The following is a 19281-nucleotide window of genomic DNA, read 5'->3' on the forward strand; positions in this document are numbered from 1 at the left end:
GCGATTCTGCCTCAGCCTCCCAAGTTGCTGGGTCTGCAGACATGCACCACCACGCCTGGCTGTGCGTTGCTTTTTAGGATGAAGAAAGGAAAAGGTCACAAGGAGAATGGGGCCGAGACACAGAGCGGGGCTTCTAAACACCAGCTTCCCAGCAGGACAGGCATGGGGCAATGCCACTGGCCTGGAACCCAGGGACGGGTTGGTGGCATGAGGTGTTGCTCAGGGCTTCAGACAAAGCCTGCCTGCTCATGAAATAAGGTTTGTGCTCAGCTTTTGTTTATTTGTGTGTTTAACACGAATCCCCCAGGCGCTCCAGCCCTGCTTCACGAGTTTTCACTGTTCATTCTAACGCCGCTGCTCTGGAGGAATTGTGCCCACTTCTACAATGAGAAAACAGACCAGAGAGGACAAGCCACCAGGCAGGACAGGGGCAGCGCCCAGGCACCTCTACCATTTCCCCCACACACGGGCGGGCAAGGCGTTACAGGTGCCTACGTCGTAACCTCTACAGGCCATTCTGGAAGGAGGGAGACGGAATCAGTGATTTTCAGTGCCATTTCCAGTTCCAGGTTTCAGACGGGGGCCGTGGAGTGGAATCTAGCTTGACCCAGGTGTGCTGACGGTGGCCATGTGACTGTGGACAAATCACTTTCCCCTCACCTGCACTGGATGAGACCAGGAATCTCCAGTCTGGGTTCCTTAAGAGTCCTGGGACTCCGCAGAGTACACCCAGTAGCAGCAGTGGGATGGGGGGACAGGGCAGGGGGAGCTCCATGCCTCCCCTAACCTAATCAGAGCATCTCCCTTTAACCCCTTCCTGGGCTCAGCATTTGGAGAGAATGGGAAGCAAGCTCAGGCCTGGCCATGGGCTACTCTGGCCTGTCAGTTACAACCCAGACCCCAGGCACCCCCCTGGACTGTGGGGGAGAGGGTCACTTATCACACCTACAGAAAATCTCAGAGAGGAAGTGGAGTCCAGCCGAGGAAGCGCCTCCCTACAGCTCTCAGACATGAGGCCCCAGGTGATACAGTGGGTCAGGGTGGACCACAGGGCATCCTCTCAGGCCATCTGCTAGAATCCAGGGTCTGGTCAGGGGCTGCCCACACTTCGGGGCCCCGGGCGGAGACTGAGTACGCTCCTCCAGGGTTGAATGTGCCCTCTGTCCACACCGCACAGAGCGTGGTTGTCTGGCCAGGGCACGCCCCTCCGGACAGGCTTGCCATTGTACAGACCCTCAATCCCAGCAGCTGTCCTGGGCCTGGTAGGCTGCGGCCGCAGACACAGCTCCTCTCTCTTCTGGCAGCTGCTCTGGCTTCCTGGGACAAGTGCCTAGAGGAGGCCTTACCCGGTGCCATGTGTCTGGAGGCCGGGGCTCCATCCTGGGGCCAGACTGTGTGGTCAGGGCCACAGGGCTGCAGAGGACAGAGCAGAGACACCACCCCCAGCGCCTGCCTCCCCACCCCACCCTTCGCCGCAGCTGCTCGCTCTATTTAAGGTATTCCACAGCTGCTCGGCTCCCGCTGCATTCCCGGGCTGGCCCTCCTTTCCTCTGACCACTGCACAGGGCTTGGCAGGCAGCTGGGCAGGCCGGGCAGGGGAGGGGTTCCCTTCCTGGGCCCCGGAGCCAGGCTCTGTCCTCTGGCCCCACCCCGTCCCCCCATGAAGGAGACACACATGGCCTGGCTGCTCCTCCCACATTGGTCCTCCTGTTCCCCCAGCACATGGGGGACTTCCTGCTTCAGACCTGAGCAGCTCCAGGGACAGCTAGGAGAAGGAGGGTACTTGTTCTTAGAAGGAAAGGACCAGGCGCAGTGGCTCACGCCTGTAATCCCAGCACTTTGGGAGGCCGAGGTGGGCGGATCACCTGGGGTTGGGAGTTCAAGACCAGCCTGACCAGCATGGTGAAGCCCCGTCTCTACTAAAAATACAAGATTAGCTGGGTGTGGTGGCTCATGCCTGTAATTCCAGCTACTCAGGAGGCTGAGGCAGGAGAATTGCTTGAACCCCAGGAGGGTGCAGTGAGCCGAGATCGCACCATTGCACTCCAGCCTAGGCAACAAGAGCGAAACTTCGTCTCAAAAAAAAAAAAAAAACCCACAAAGAGAAAAGAGAAAGAGACCCAATCCCAAAGTAAAAGGGGACTTGGGTGCCCTCTGGAAGCAGCTCAGGAAAATGGGAGGAAGTGGGAGCAGCGGGGCCTTCCGGATGAGACAGACCAACAGAAACGTCCGTGCCTTCTGGACACCTGGCCTTTAACCCTTCAGAAACAGACGCATGTGACCCCACACAGAACACTCCCGCGGGCTCAGGGCCCGACGCAGGACGCGATCCAAGCTCACCGCTTCATCAGACACCAGTGAGTCCGTTGACGCTCACCAAGGCCCCCTGCCTTATACCTGGTATTGGATGGACCTACAGACCCTGCCCGCAGGGAGTCCACAGTCCGGGGATAGACGCAGAGCACCTGTGGGTGTCCTGTAAACAAGGGGCCAGGAGCTGCCCTGTCTGTGGGCTTTTGTGGAGCCTGGGGCCCTCCCTAAACCATATGGTGGTCACCCTCTCCCGGACTTCACAGTCCCTGATCCCCACCCAGGAACTTCTGGGGCCCAGTAGGTGTTCCTCCCTTGCAGGCTGATGCCCAGCCACCCCCCCCAGACTCAGCTCCAACCCCACTTTCACCAAAGCCTCCTCCTCACTGCTCTGTGTTGGGCGGCTCCAGGGAGCCCTGTGCTTTGTTTAACCCTAGAACTCAACACTGTCCTGGCAGCCGCTGCCGTCTGACTGAGATTGCTCCCCGTTCTGTCCCCGGAACACCAGCCACGCCCACCATCGGCTCTGGGGGCCCGACTCCCAGCTCCTCAGTGCTCTAACCACACGACAAAGATTTCCAGACCTTCTCGGTCACAGGCAAACTACTGAGGCATGCTGCCACGTCTACCCCGCCCGAATTTCACACCCATTCACAAGGAACCCCAGCACCGAGAACTCCCTTCTTGGTACTTGGGGAGGCTGGAGACACAATAACTCAGCCCCAGCCATCTCTACAGATGCCTTTTTGACATTTCAAGAAATTGAGGCTGGGAGGGCTGGAGTGATGGTCCAGAACCACTTGGCCCATGGGGCAGAGCCAGGACATGTCCAGAACTGAGCTGGGCACCGGGCCTGGCCTCCCTCCTACCCCCAGTGAGCATCCCAAGAAGGCAGAGAACCAGACCCACGGACGAGCGCGGAGCACCCGCCTTATAAGGCAGCGCTGGGGAAACTTGGCTGGTGTGGCTGAGGGGTTGGAGGAGGGAAACTCTGGTGAGGGGAGACTGAGCCAGCGGCCCGCCCTTGCAGGCTCAGTCCTGGGTGCTGCAGCCCCGCCCCGCCCCGCCCAGAGGCACCTATGGTGGAGGGGAGGGCAGGGGAAGAACAGGGACCCAAGAGAGGAGGCAAGGCCATCCCCACCCAGAGCCTGAGAGGACCAGAGATGACCCCAAAGGACGAGGGCCTTCTGGGGGAGGACAGCAAGGAGGGTGCCAAGTGCAGGGGCAGGGCCAGAACCTCGGGACCCGAGAACCCGCTGCACCAGCACAGAGCTCAGAACTCACCAGACCCTGGTGCGGAGGAGCGGGCAGGGAGGCCTGTGCCCTCTGCAGCACTCTCTTCCCCTCCCTCCCCTTCAACCTAGTGCCCACACTCCCTCCTGAAACGCTGACCCTTCCAGAACCTCCACACTGAAGCCAGCACCCACTCACTGGGCCCTCCAGCATGACGTCCAGAGGAGAGACCCGGTGCCCTGGGGGAAAGTTGACCAGGAAAGTTTCCGCTTGGTCCCTAGGGCTGCCTCATGGTGATCACTACATCTGCCTACAAGAGCCACGAAAGGCTGTCCCCACTTCATCACCAGTGGGTCATTCCTTCAGCATAATTTTATGGCATACCTATTATGTCCAAGTCACTTACTCGGTACCTTAAGGGATTTTTTTTTTTTTTTTTTGAGACAGGGTCTCATTCCGTCGCCTAGGCTGGAGTGCAGTGGCACAATCTCAGCTCACCACAGCCTCAGCTTCCCATGCTTAGGTGGTCCTCCCACCTCAGCCTCCTGGATAACTGGGACTACAAGCTCATGCTACCATGCCTTGCTAATTTTTTGTATTTTTTTGTAAAGACGGGGTTTCTCCATGTTGCCCAAGCTGGTTCCAAATTCCTGGGCTCAAGCAAATCTGCCTGCCTCAGCCTCCCAAAGTGCTGCATTTACAGGAATGAGCCACTGCACCTGGCTCCTTATGGAATTCTTTATAAAAACCAAGACAGGCTGGGCATGATGGCTCACGCCTGTAATCTCAACACTTTGGGAGGCCGAGGCAGGCAGATCATAAGGTCAGGAGGTCAAGACCAGCCTGGCCAATATGGTGAAACCCGTCTCTACTAAAAATACAAAAATTAGCTGAGCATGGTGGCGTGCGCCTGTAGTCTCAGTTACTCGGGAGGCTGAAACCAGAGAACTGATTGAACCTGGGAGGCAAAGCCAGAGGTTGCAGTGAGATGAGACTATATTACTGCACTCCAGCCTATGGGCGACAGAGCGAGACTCCGTCTCAAAAAAAATAACAAACAAACAACAAAAAAAAAAACAGACAACAGCCCCACCCTCAGAATCTAGTCAGGGCATGGAAGGAATTCTGAAGACTATGCAGCAAAACCTTAAGCATGGATATTGCTGGCTTACAGGTAAATTTTAGGTTCTTTCTTATTTCTGTACTTCCTGCATTTAAAAAAAAGGGGGGTACTAAATTACTTTTTATGATCTGAAAAACTATTTTTGCATTGAAAAAAAAAAAAGTCTAGCAGAAGAAATAAAGTTTATACACAAATCATTTATAACCCAAGCTGAACACAATGCATTTGAACGGGGTTTTGAGGGATGCATAGGAGTTCAACAAGGCAGTGATATAAAGAGGAGCAGGTTAAGGTTAGGAGGTCAGGGCAAAGAGGTTGTGAGGAAAGGTGTGGGAGACCAAGGGAAGACCAACGCAGGGGAAGCTGGGAAGCAGAGGTGTGAGCTGAGCAGGAGAGTGAATCAACAGTGGAGGGGCCTACGGCGAGTGAGCAGTGAAGGGTCAGGGCAGGAAGAGATCTCTGCAGTGCTGTGCTCTGGGAAAGTCAGTCTGGGAGCAGTTTAGCTGGGGCCCCAGGAGCCCCTGCCCTGTACCCACAGCTCTGGGGTGGAGACAAACCACAGCGCCCTCCCGGAGGCAGAAGCCAAGGGGCTGGGCATCTGCTCAGAGGGCACGGAACTCCCTTCCTCCCTGATCCTTTTCCCCATTGTACCAGCTGGATCCCTGGTGCTGAGGGGGGAGGGGGGCCTCGGAGATTGGTCAGAGCAGTGCACGTGGGGGCTGAGGGAGCTCCTAACCGAGCCCCACATGGAGGGGCAGAAGGCGATGGGCCTGCTGGGCCTGCAAGAAAGATGGGCAGGAAGTCGAGTTGAAGACAGCTGGATCTGTGTCCAGAACAGTCATGACAGAGAGAGGGAGGACGGAGAAGCAAGCAGGCAGTGCCTCAGTGGAGGAGCTAGTGGGGCTCCCGGAGGCCTGAGCAGCCACTCCCATCGGATTTCAGGATCACCCCTCCATCGGGAAGGCCCTGCCCTCGTCTCTCCCTGCCTTTCCTCCACCCGGACCTGCTTAGGCCCTCAGGACCCTCAGCCCAGCCCACGGACCTCTCCACACGAGCTGGACTCCCACCTGCACAGATCTCTGTCTGGGGGTCTGAGATGCTGACGGTTTTCTCCCACACCCGGGCTCCAACGTGTACACCCTGTTCCACGGAGAAAGCCACCGTCCCTGCAGAGTTCAGGCTCCGGCCAGCTCTGAGCACTGCTGCCTCCATGTGGCCTGCCTCTCCCTCCCCTCCTGCCCTGATGAAATTGCACTTCCACTGCTGGGGATGCTCCCTGGGCACTCTTGTGTCCCACACATCCTGCTCACGGCTCGGTGAGCTCCAGAAAGCACGGTCTGGAGGACATGTCCCTGGGCTTGGCTTCCGGCACAGTCTCTGGCACAATTTAGGGGCTGAGCTGCGTCTGCCCCTGGAGGAGGATGGCCTTGCACATCCCCATGGACATCCCCCCACCTGTGCCCCAGAGCCAGGACCATGTCCCTGTGCATCCAGCGCCAGCCATCACCAAGATTTAGATGGCCTGGTGACAACCGCCTCCCCAGCCACATCCTGTTTGACTCAGCTGAGTGTGAACACATCAACCCAGGAGGGGGGTGTATCCGGCACGTCAAACAAAGGTCCCGCACCAACAGAAGCCTGGGGAGGAAGCAGGCTCCTGCCACTCTGCAAACTGCCCATGCCTTTGTCCTGACACCACGCCATCGGCGGGCTGTCACCAAGACTGGGTGGGTGGGGCGGGGTGGCTCCGCAGGGTCAAGCTTAGAGAGGAAACATGGACTCACACACCAAGGGCTGGAAAGGACCTTCCAAGGCCCTCTAGCCTCTGGCTACTCAAGTGTGTTCCAATGCCCCCTCTGTAGGAAATGCAGAGTCCCAGGCCTCAGACCTGCCAAGACAAATGTGAGCTCCACACCATGAAAGCTCACGGAGCACCGGTCTCCCCACATCCACGCCCTCTCCAGGCCCCACATGCTCCCAGCTCCCAAGCCCACTGACCACTGGAGAATTCTCATTCAACAAGAAAAACCAAAAAACGGTTGGGCATGGTGGCTCATGCCTATAATCCCAGCACTTTGGGAGGCAGAGGGAGGAGGCTCATTTGAGCCCAGGAGTTTGAGACCAGCCTGGACAACCTGGTGAGAGGCTGTCTCTACAAAAAATATTAAAAATTAGCCAGGCATAGTGGCACACAACCTGTGGTCCTAGGTACTCGGGAGGCTGAGGCTGGGGGATCACTCGAGCCCAGGGGGGCAGAGGTTGCAGTGAGCGGCGATCACACCACTGCACTCCAGCCTGGAAGACAGAGCAAGACTATCTCAAAAAAAATCAAAGAAAAGCCAAAGAAGATGGAAAGCAGGGACTTAGCGAGAGATGGAAGCAACGCAAGGGTCCAGCGATGGAGGAACAGCTACACAGCACCGTTGCATCGCACAACAGAATAGTATCAGCCTTTAAAAGGAAGGAAATTCCCGCCCCACGCTACAGCACGGATGAACCTCGAGGACGTCATACTGAGTGAAATGAGCCAGACACAAAATGGGCAATTATTTTATTTTTCTACTCATACAAGGTTCCTAGAGTGGTCAAATTATTTCATAATAAAGACAGAAAGTAGGATGGTGGCTGCCAGCGGCTGGCGGAGGGGACGGGGAGCTTGGTCTAACGGGAACAGAGCTCTATTTGGGAGGATGGCAGGGTCCCAGAGACGGACGGCAGGCTGAATGTACTGAATGCCACTGAAACGTACACTGCAAGGTGGCCAAAATTGCACGTTTTATGTTGTGTATTTCACCACAATTAGAAATAAGAAGAAAAAGGTAAATCAAAAACCTACACCGTGCTGTTCATCCAGCCCAAAGAGTGGTTACTGAACACACTACTGGAGTTCTGAGTCCTGCGCCCAGAATCGAACCTGGCTCTCGAGGGGCTTCTAACCCAGCTGGACCTTAACACCCGATCCCTGCTGGAGCCTGGCAGCACGCCTCTGAGAAAGGACCCAACCATGTCCCACAACCTGGCATTTCCAAACAGGCCGTGTCCTGCAGGACTGGCACCAATCCCCTGTCCGTAAGCTCCACGTCACATGGCTCCAGGCTTGAGCCCTCTGAGGACATGGCCAGAGCCCCTGTCCCCTCTCCCCTCTCCGGAAGGGCACCACCAAATAAAGCTGTGTGCAGCTATCATGAAGCCCCATGGTCTGGGCACCCCTTCCCAGTGCCCTGAGAATCTTGTCCTGTTGGCTAAGGTGCCCCTCATATTCCCCTCCCTCTGCCACAAGCATCCCTCCTGGGGGAGGAGGAGACCAGGCCACGAGCTCCGATGTCAGCTGCAAGAGGCATATGTCCCTCCTCCCTTCACCAAGCCCTCGGCCTCTGCTGGACACACCCAGGCAGCCTGCAGTTCCTCGAGCAGGAGCCACCGGAATGTGAGAGCCCATCCAGGGGACTCAGCCGCACCCTGTCCCACGCCCCTGCACAAGCCTGCCACGGTTCCTATGTGGCTACTCATTCTCCAAGCCTCCCAGGCCTCCTGGGACACACAGCAGACAGAGGTCCTACGACGGCCCATGGCAGCCCATGGTGACTTAAAGGAGGCTCCTTAAAGCCCAGAGAATCTTTCCAAACTCTCACTCAAGTCCCACTTGGAGCATCTTGGCATGTCCCCATCAGGCAGACAGAGCCCCAGCCACCTCCCCTGAGATTGCAGACCCCTATCGCCACGCATTCCGACCTTCCTGGGCTCCAGGGGAGCACCCCCCACCCATATCCAGCTTCTTCCTCCAAGATTCTGTGTCAAAGCCAGCAACCTGGTCCCCCGTGACCGCAGTAACCAAGACCCCATGCTCTGGGACTCACCCTCCTGGCTCCGGGATGCAGCCTCGGCCACAGGGGGCTGGGGCTTGGGCTCCAGCCTGCTCTGCAGCTGAGACACGGGGGCGGGCTCTGAATTCTCCAGGGTCTGGGCTGGGCTGGGGGCGCTGGACGCCTCAGCAGGCTTGGGCATCTGGATCTCCACCCTCTTGGGGGCTGCGTCGGTGGCAGGGGCAGTGGGCACCTCAGGGAACTTGGAGGCAGGGGGCTCCATCCTCCGGTGGGCTGACTCCTGCGGTTTGACGATGGTGAGCTCCGTCCTCCGAGGGGCCGGCTCCGGCGTCTTGTGGCCCAACACCTCGGCCCTCTTGAGCCCGAACCGGGATGGCCCGATGGCCCCGGCGTTCTCCACCTGCTTGGACGAGATGTCAATGGACAGCTCAGTGCGCCGGGACACCGGCTCGGCCACCTTGGAGCCTGAGAGCTCCACCCTCCGCAGGGACGCCTTGGGGGAGCGCTGGCTTAGGGAGTCCACATGGCGGGCCGGGGGCTCTGAGTTCTTCACGCCCAGGTCCTGGAATTTCTGGGTGGAGCTGGCCACAGTGGTTCGGACCAAGGGAGTCTGGACCCTCCGTGGTGGGGTGGAATTGGGTGTCTCGACCTCCTCGACCTCAAAAGATCTTTTCAAGGCTGAAAAATAAAGAGGGGGTGCAATTGGTGAGTGGATGCCTCAGGAACACTCCGGCATGTTTCCTGCCATGGAGCAGCAGAGGAAGGCAGGTGAAGCTGCGAAGGCCCCGGGGCTCTTCCCATCCTGCACGCCTCAGCAAGCGAAAGGGACAGCCCCATCCTCGGACACTCATCATAGGTTCTGGGACAGAGATGCAGGCCAGAGCAGGAGGCGCTGCCCATCCCGTCTTGCCGTGGCCACAGCGCAAACCACACAGCCTCCCGCTCCAGCTACGTCTACATAGGAACGTTCTAGTTCCAAAGAAGATTTTGATTTCCTTCTTTTTTTTTTTTTTTTTTTTTTGAGATAGAGTCTTGCTCTGTTGCCCTGGCTGGCCGGACTGCAGTGGCACCTCCCAGGTTCAAGAGATTCTCCTGCCTCATCCTTGCCAATAGCTGGGATTACAAGCACACACCACCAGGCCCAGCTAATTTTTGTATTTTTAGTAGAGATGGCGTTTCACCTTATTGGTCAGGCTGGTCTCGAACTCCTGACCTCAAGTGATCCACCTGCCCTGGCCTCCCAAAGTGCTGGGATTACAGGCGTGAGCCACCGCACCCGGCCTTGATTTTTTTCTCGTTGTGGTTGTCTTTATCCTTCCTCACCTCCAGCCAAGGCACACACCCAGACATCACCAGCAAACACACCTCCACCACCAGCCACAGTGGGGGACACACTTCCAATAATAAGTAACCACAACCGTAGCCAATCAGAACCGCAGCGGGAATAAAACCCAATGAATGACACCAAGAGAGGACCCTGGAACTTCAAGTGCCAGCGAAGTGCTGGGCTTACTGAGTTCATCACACCTATAGCCATCTAACCCTGGGACATAAAGAATATCATGACCCCCAATACAGATGGGGAAAGTGAGGCTCGGGGTAGACACAGAGCCAGACTGTACATCAGGCTGATGCCAGAGCCCAAAGTTCCAATCACTTGGTTATCTAGCTCCCCCAACTTAGTCCACAGGAATCAACTTCCTCAGTCATCAGCCTCTCCTGCATCTTTCCATCCAACACCAGCAGCCCGTGCAGGGATGTCAACACCCAGCTCCTGCCCTGCAGCCATCCTGCGTTCTCCACCGGGATCTGCTCCCTAGGAGGCAGTGGCGATGGAAGCTGCCACCCTCACAGTCTCCGCAACCGCACTCGCAATGAGAGCCAGCCGCTCCCGGTTGTCAGGACCAGAGCAGGGCGGGGCCTCCCTGGCGAGCACATTCACCAGCTCCTTCCTGGGCCAGGCCCACAGTACAGCCCCCCCCGGCCCCGTGCAGACCCACAGTATCTCCCCCAGCCACTCCCTGCCTCACCAGGCCCCAAGTCCAGGACACACGGGAATTCCACCACTGCCTCCCCTGCCCACAGGAAAAGGGATGACAGCTGGTCCGTAGCCCCCAACAGTAGCTCTCCAGGACCACGTCAGCGCCTTCCCTCACCGTCGCCCTTCCTCCCAATGCACTCAGGCACTGAGGAGGGGAGAGGCCTGATCCTGGCTGCCTCAGCTGCCAGCTTCCCAGGCAAGACTCCCTCTTGGTGGACACAGACAAAATCCTGGGTCACTAAGCTCAATCCCCACCAGAAGCTGGGCAGGGAGCCCATGGACTCCAGAGAACTCTCCGTTGTCACAGGCCCTGTCTCAGCTCCATCACTGCCCTAAAGGATGTGGGCCCCACTTGGCCAGGGCAGCTCACTTCTCAACAGAGTAGAAATCTGTATCTTTATGTGAAATCTGGCACAAAGCAAAACAATCCCTTTTTAAAACACTAACCAGCCTGGCTGACATGGTGAAACCCCATCTTTACTAAAAATAAAAAATTAGCTGGGTGTGGTGACAACTGCCCACAGTCCCAGCTACTTGGGAGGCTGAGGCAGGAAAATCATTTGAACCCAGGAGGCAGAGGTTGCACTGAGCTGAGACTGACTTGGGAGGCTGAGGCAGGAAAATCATTTGAACCCGGGAGGCAGAGGTTGCACTGAGCTGAGACTGCACCACTGCGCTCAGCCTGCAGAGTGAGACTCTGTCTCCAAAAACTAAAAACAAAAATAAAATAAAACACCGTAGGGCCAAACAAAATCAAATCCACAGGATGCCTTCGCCTCTGGGTCCAGCCAGCGACCTCTGGCTGATCATGTGGGCTCAGGGCAGCAGGATCCTGAGCCCTGGAGTCAGAGGCATGCCAGGTGTGGGCTCCTGAAGTTGCACCACTCTGCCCCCCTGCACCCTCCATGCAAACTGCTGGCTCTGTTCCGATTCTACAGAAGCCCCAGGACCCCGAGGAAAGGCTGAATGCCCGCTTTCACTGGCCAGGAAGTCTGTTCAATGCCCAGAACTGAGTGTAATGAGAAGGGCTTACCAAGCTCATCACATCTACACCCACTTAAACCTGGGATGTAAAGAATATTATTACCCCCGGTAAGGATGGGGAGAGTGACGCATGGGGTAGACACAGCCAGACTGTACATCGGGCTGATGCCAGAAAGTGCAGAGCTCAATGCCTGGGTCCTCATGTGGTTCCCAGGGCCTCCTGTGGTCCTCTGGTCTGCCCCCTACCTCCTAAGCACTGTCCAAACTGTCCCCACAGGGCGCACCTCTGTCCTGCGGGCGCTGTAGAGCAGGGGCTGGCTTCCAGGTGTCCTCGGCACGCTTCCGTGTGGCCAAGTTGAAGAACAGAAACTAGACAGGAGAAGGCCTTTTCCCAGGTCCGAACCAAGAAAACAAAAGACCCTCCCTCGAAGACTGGGTGAAGCCCCTCCTTGGGGAGTCCCCTTGGAGTCATCCCCCAGTGGCCGACTCATAATGTAAGACCCTGCACCAAAGCAGAGCCCTCCCTGGTATGAGCTCACGATTGAGTCCACAATGCGGATGCAGTGATGTATTCCAGCCAGGCCCGCATGCACATGTGGATCATTCTAGAACCAAAGCTGGCCCCTCCCCAGAGCACTCCTCCTTCCCCCAGCTGTCTGCGTGGCTCACACCTCACCACACTGGCCATCTGCACAAAATGCTCACGTGTGCCAGTCCGCAGCCAGCCTCTCCTCTCTTTCAGTGGTTGGAATCTTTTTGTGGACGGGCCCCTCCCTCCTCACCAGCTGGCCCCTGTGCTTACCGTCCAGCTTCTACGATCCATCTGGGTATTTCTGCCCAGCACCACCCCTGTGCCCACTAGCCATAAGTAAATGCTGAGAGAGCAGGGACAGCGGCCACCCTACCATCAGGACGGCGCTGCTCAAAGGTGGGCTTTTCTAGATAACAGCCAGGAGATCTCAGCCTCCAGAACTGTGAGCGAATACATCTGTGCACTAGGAGAACAGTGAGAAAAGGAGACACCCCATTCCGGGGGTGTCCATCTTCCCCAAGGAAACCATGTCCCAGCTGGCATGTCAAGAAGGTGACATCTAAATGAAGAGGTGCTCACCCTGGCTCATGCCATCCTCCCAAACAAGCACGCCACCGCCACCACCTCCTCCTCCTCTTGTGAATCCTCCTCAAAGCCAAGCCTGCTCCGGCCCCTTTCCAGGGCCCTTTCTTCCCTCCCACACAGTCCACACCACCTCTCCCACGTCATCCTGGCCACGGCATGACTGTTGAGATTGGCTGCAGGGGGTGCGTCTGGGCCCCTGGAACAGAGCTGAACATCCTCTGCTCCATGACACCAGCCCTTCCACCAGGCCTCAGCTCCTTCTAGAAAACCTACCAGGCTGGGCGTAGTGGCTCATGCCTGTAACCCCAACACTTTGGGAGGCCAAGGTGGGCGGATCGCTTGAGCCCAGGGGTTTAAGACCAGCTTGGGCAACATGGCAAAACCCCAGCTCTAATAAACAATACAAAAATTAGGTGGTGGCACATGCCTATAACCCAGCTACTTGAGAGGCTGAGGCAGGAGAATCACTTGAGGCCAGGAGGTCAGGGCTACAGTGAGCCATGATCACACCACCGCACTCCAGTCCGGATGACAGAGTGAGGCCCTATCTCAAAACAAAACAAAACAAAGACAGCCAAAACGTACTGAAGGCCAGGCGCGGTGCCTCACACCTGTAATCCCAGCACTGTGGAAGGCCAAGGCAGGCGGATCCCCTGAAGTCAAGAGTTCGAGACCAGCATGGCCAACATAGTGAAACCGTCTCTATTACAGATACAAAAAGTTGGCCAGACATGGGGACAGGAGCCTGTAATCCTAGCTACTCAGGAGGCTGAGGCAGGGAGGATCGCTTAAACTAGGGAGGCGGAGATTGCAGTGAGCCCAGATCATGCCGCAGCACTCCAGCCTGGGCAACAAAGCAAGACATCGTAAAAAAAAAAAAAAAAAAAAAAAAAAAAAAAAAAAAAAAAAAAAAAAAAAAAAAAGGCTGGATGGCAGGACAGGCACAAGCCCTGAGGAAGCCCCCAGGGAGGAAGGAAGCACTAGACCTTCACCCCCATTTCAGCCTGCGAAGCTTCACTTTCCTCCGAGGTTCTGCAGAGGGTTGACTAGTGACCCCCATCGAGACATGTCCAAGACCTAACCCCAAGAACCAAGGAATGTGACCTTATTTGGAAAAAGGGTCTTTGCAGACCTGATTAAGGATCCCGGGATGACACTCTCCTGGATTCTGGATGGGCTCTAAATCCAGTGCTCGGTGTGCTTATGGGGGAAAGGCAGAGCAGGACTCAGGACACAGGGAGACATGGTGATGACAGGGCCGAGACTGCAGAGATGCTGGCCAAGCCGAGGAGCGCCTGGGCCCATGGAGGCTGGAGGCGGCAAGGAAGGGTCCTCCCCTCGAGCTGTCGGAGGGACGTGGCCCTGCCAATATCTGGATTTCAAACTTCTGGCTCCAGAACCGTGAACAAATCAATCTTTGTGGTTGGGTCACTTAGTTTCCAGTAATTTGTTCCGGTGGCCCCAGGCCACTCACAAGGAGGCCCCGGGGAAGAGGAACCCCTGGGCGGTGTGGGCACCTGCTCTCCAGCCCAGCCCCAATCCCACCACAATCACACTCAACAAATGGCCCACTGTGGGCCAGCGGACACGTGGCCGCATCAGGAGCCCAGAGGAGCGAGTGCTGCCTCCTCTGCCCTTCTTGGAGTCGCACAGAACCCCAGATGGTTGGAGGAGTCATCGGAGGAATCGCATCACTCTAGATTCTTGTTTCATTGCTGGGATACTTGGCAGTGAAACAAGATCATCCCTGCCAGGGACGCCTCATGGGCAACTGCCTCCCCACGGAGGACATTGTGAGTAGCACCCAGCTGGGAAACATTAAGAGATGCCTGTCACCAGGGTCCCCCAGCATCTCCTCCCCCATCAGAGTCCTAAAAATACGCCCTGGGTCCTGCACTCGCATACACAGTCCCCCCAATCTTCCCAATGTCCAGACCTCCTTGGAAGCCCCCTGCCACCACCCTCACGGGGAACCGGTATAACCTGTGTAGGGACGGGTCCTTGTCACTTTATTCATCTCTGCCTTCCCTATGGAGGGAGAGGCACCCAAGGGGAGTCTGTATTCACCCATAGAAGCCAGAGTGTTCTTGAGCTTGTCACTTTGCAGATTTTAGACCCCTATGTGACTGCACAGATCCATGGGACCAACTAGGCAGAGGAGTGGTTTTCACAGGACCCACGCAGCGGAAGGAGCTCAGACAGCTTCCTCCTCTGTCTACAAGGAGCTAATGCAACCAAAGGACATACAAGAGGCTCCCAGCTGCTGGGCACAGTGGCTCCCGCCTATAATCTCAGCACTTCAGGAGGCCTAGGCAGGCGATCACCTGAGGTCAGGAGTTCAAGACCAGCCTGACCAAATGGAGAAGCCCCGTCTCTATTAAAACAATACAGAATAGCCAGGCATGGTGACGCATGCCTGTAATCCCAGCTACTTGGAAGGCTGAGGCAGGAGAATCGCCTGAACCTGGGAGGCGGAGGTTGCAGTGAGTCGAAATCATGCCATTGCACTCCAGCCTGGGCAACAGAGCGAAACTCCGTTAAAAAAAAAAAAAAAAAAAAAGAGGCTCCCAGCTGAGCATCAGAACTGTGGACTGTGCAGAGTATCAGAAAGATGTGGGGCCAGGTCATGTCGGGAGGGTCCCCATGCTGCCACTGGAAAGTAAAACAGTGTCACCCCCCAGAGGGCCGGAGGTTCCTCCCTTTGTCAGCCATCTCCTGCATCTGTGAATTCAAGTTCCCCAAAGCCAGGCTCCAACCCTGCGAGCTCCCAAAAGCCTCCCTTGGTCCTTTCTCCAGCCCCCGCCGAGCTCAACTTGCTCCAAAAGCCTGAAGCCCGTTCATGTGCTGTGACCCGCTTCTGGGAATCTATCCCAGGGAACAAATCAGAAGTACAGAAAGATTTATGTACGAGGACATTTCCATCAGCATTAAACTCACAAACCCTGGAAACAATCCGCGTTTCCTCAGATTTTCTAAACCCAGATGTCAAAGGCCTGCACCATCATCAAAATCACATTTCTGAAGATTAGAAATGCTGAGGATATTCAGTAAAAATAGCAGGACACAAGATGTATGCGACAGTCCTAATTCCATTTCATCCACACATGTGCAGTTTGCATGCACACACACACACACTCACACCCGCACAGAGAATAATGATCTCTGGAAGGAATGAATGACCGTGGGTGTTCCTCGTTACAATTTCCTGCGTTCTGAGATGCTTACACTACATGTGGGTCACCTAGCATTCTCAGGGAATAAAATAATCGATATTGTTCTTAAAAAACACCCACGGCACTGGCTGGGCACCGTGGCTCACACCTGTAATCCAGGCACTTTGGGAAGCTGAGGCAGGAGGATGGCTTGAGCCAGGAGTTTGAGACCAGCCCGGGAAACATGGCAAGACTCCATCTTGGAAAAAAAAATGTTTAAAAAGCTACACACAGACCTTGATGCCAACAAGCTGGTGGGTGTGGATAACTGCAGGCCAGCCCATCCCCATCCCCACCTCCCGAAAAACATCTCACAGCCCAGGATGGGCACCGGGCTTCTGTCCACAAGCACCTATGGTCTCAGCCGCTACACAAAAACAGGCGACAGCGGGCCTCCCTCCAGATGCAGACCTTCCCCTCCAGGCCCACGGGGGGTCGAAGCAGGAGCGGCCGGGATCTGGGCCTGTTTAGAGAGGAATGTGCCGCACAAGGGGCCATTGTTAAGGCCCCTGCTCTGACCGCAGGCTGCTGGGCAAACTGCTCCCAGCTCCTGAAACCAGATCAAGCACTTCCTGGTGCACATACCAGGCCTCAGTCTGGGGAGGGGACACCACGCGAGCCACAAAGCCCTGCTGCAGCCTGGGACAGTGTCATGCAAAGAAATGCTAGAACCCAAGGTCGGAACAAACTCATGTGCAGCTCCGCTCTCGCAGGACAGGACAACGGGGCCTCTGCCCAGGGCAGAGTGGAATTCCAAGGGCAGGGTGGAATTCCAAGCTCAGGCTCCAGGAACGCCAGCCCCGGTCAGACTGGGTCTCCTCTGAGCAGCAGCAACACAGGTTCTGACCCTGGCTACCTGGGAGCCGGGGTCAGGGCCCAGGGAACCCAGACAGTGTACACTACCCTGAGGCTGCAGGAAAAAGCCACAGGAAAACCCCACCTGGCGGGTAACTACCCACAACGCTTAGGACCTACAGAGCGAGTCCTGCAGCACACACCCTGTGGTCACTCTCCTTGTCTTCGCTCTCCTGTGATGCTGGACCTTGGTACAGGTCCCTGATCCGTGCGGGGTGGGGTGTGGAGTTGGGCAGGGCCATGGCACTAGCAGAGTGGGGTCCAGCTGCGAGGGCTCCTTCCCCTCCTGTTTATCCAGCACTCGGGGGAGGAGGCCAAAGGCCTGGTGTGCCTTGGAGGAGCTTAAGGACCATCCCCGGGCTAGAGCTGACATACGGGCCTGCACAGGGACTGTGCTCTTTATTTCAGGGCTGAGAGCAGGAGACACAAACAGGAGAGTGACATAACCAGGGTCTACCCTGAGCCTCAGCATCCTCACGTGTCACCTGCTGTGGGAGGTGATGGGGTAATAAGGTGCCCTGGGGCAGGCACGGCACGTGGCAAGGATGATTCTTGCTAGCGTAATTACCATCTCCTGAGTGGGCACCCCGTGGTGGGTACGCATGCTGACGTGTGGCCATCTTGCTGTTGGCCAAGGCTGTCCTGGTCTTGCTGCAATCATACCCGCTGACTTCACATAGCCGATTTCTATGTCTCAGCCCAGAGCCTTTCCTGGTGGCTACCTAGAACCCAAGCCCTCAGAAAGCTGGAAGGAGTGAACAGTGCAGTCTTTGGCCAAGAACGGAAGTATCAATACCCCAGCTCCCTTCCCCAACCCAGGTGGGACAAGGCTGGGGGCATGGTCTGCCGTCTCCCAGTGCTGCCCGCTATGGGGGCTGAGTAGCCACCTGTGGTCACAATGAGCTGATGATACAGCCTTCATTGACTGGATTCCCTGCCTGGCCCATTCCCACATTCAGACGTCTCCCACTGAAATCTCTGTCCCAGGATCTGCTTCTGGAGGGACAAAATTAGCCCCAGCCCTGGTCTGGGCTGCTCAGTGGAGGAGGGACAGGCAGGAGGGCACAGTCGGGGTGATGGGAGGGGCGTGTTCTCAGGAAGCAGAACAGTCTAAAGGGAAGGGCTTAAAAATAGGCGCAGTGAAGCTGAGCGGAGCCTGCAGAGGGAAGCCAGGAAACAGCACTGTCAGTGGAGGCCGGCCCCCGGATGCCCCACAGAGAGCCACGTTTGTTTAGGAACAAGGACAACATGGACAGAAGGCAAAGTCCACATGAAGGCGGAGGAGGTACTCACTCCCTCTTTAGAGGTCTGCAGCCGGATATTTCAAACCTGCTGAGCGTCTGGGAGGGAAGAACAGGGGTGCCATCACCCCAGATCAATCCCTTTCCCAGTCCCCTCACCCTCTGCCTTCCCAAGGCCAGGCCAGGCCAGCGCGATAGCAGCTAAGACCCGCCTCCGGTGCCGGCCCATTCTGCAGGAGGCCAGCCTGGTGGCCAAGCGTTGCTGACTGCCCAGGCTTATCTGCACACGTGGCCGATGACTGAGGCCTGGGGGGCATCATCCACACGGCTCCTGCTCCCTGGCTCTCCAAGCGGATGCAGGCCAAACTTTCAATGCTCAGTCTTACCAAGGGTCTGACCTGTGCCTTTAACAAAGAGGAAAAGGCTGAACCATTTCCACCAAGCCCTGGATAGAGGTACAGGGAGTGTCAACAGTATCCCTGAAAACTACAAATTCACCAGGGGGGTCAGCACCCAGGGAAGTGCCACAGGAAGGAGGCCACTCGGTGACCGTGAGGTGACCGCTCCCCATCTGATAGATTCTGATGACTGTCTTTGCTTGAGTGTAAGAAGGAGGCTTCTTTCTCTCTGTCTCTGGCAACCCTGGACCTGAGAAGTCACAGGCGCTCCAGGCACTCCGGGGGTCCTTCCTGCTCATCACAGCCCCACCCTGGAGGCCTGGCTGTCTCTGCAATGAGGATGTGAGAATGAGCAGGGCAGCCTTGTGCCAGAGCCTGTGGTTGGATTTTCTGCTGAGGCCAAGAGAAATAAACAAGCCCCCTCCTTCCCTCTGCACGCTACAGAAAGAGCAGCTCACTGGCTGCAAAGGGACCCTCCACCCTGCCTGTGGGGCACATCGGCCCACAGCATTCCTTCCAGAAATGGAGTGCTGGCAGCCCTGGTCCCTGCAAGATGGAACACAAAGGGATAGGCAGCTGACCTCAGCAGCCAGCCCTTAGGATCCCACAGCTGCTCTTACCCCCAGCTTCATGATGTCAATTTCTCCCTGGATAAAGCTCTCTAACAACCTGGCAAGCCAGCACCAGCTGAACCAGCCGCTTTCCCTAGGCCAGCTACACAGTCTCATCCCCGCCAGAAGAGAAAAGAAGTCCTACGGGATTCCTTTACAAGGGACTTCCAGAGTCTGCTCTGGTGTCTGCAGGGACTCTGGCACCAACTCTGGGTTTACCAAATGTGCTGAGTTCAACAGTGTCCCTCAGAACGATATGTCTTAAGTCCTAACTCCTGGAACCTGCAAACATGATCTCATTTGGAAAACGGATCTTTACCAACATAATTAGG

At 56.5% G+C, this 19281-nt stretch overlaps 1 protein-coding gene across 4 annotated transcripts in view; it reads right to left on the minus strand.

Moving 5' to 3' along the window:
• The window catches only part of SEPTIN9 (septin 9), a 211982-nt gene that overhangs the window by 91381 nt on the left and 101320 nt on the right, over positions 1–19281 (minus strand). For all 4 annotated transcript variants that reach the window (XM_017525026.2, XM_017525028.2, XM_017525027.2 and 1 more), the window contains one exon: positions 8524–9168. In XM_017525026.2, the coding sequence (XP_017380515.1) occupies positions 8524–9168 (645 nt within the window). The remainder of the gene's footprint in view (positions 1–8523; positions 9169–19281) is intronic.

Source organism: Cebus imitator, unplaced genomic scaffold (genome assembly GCF_001604975.1).
Source record: "Cebus imitator isolate Cc_AM_T3 unplaced genomic scaffold, Cebus_imitator-1.0 Scaffold36, whole genome shotgun sequence".
NCBI lineage: Eukaryota > Metazoa > Chordata > Mammalia > Primates > Cebidae > Cebus > Cebus imitator.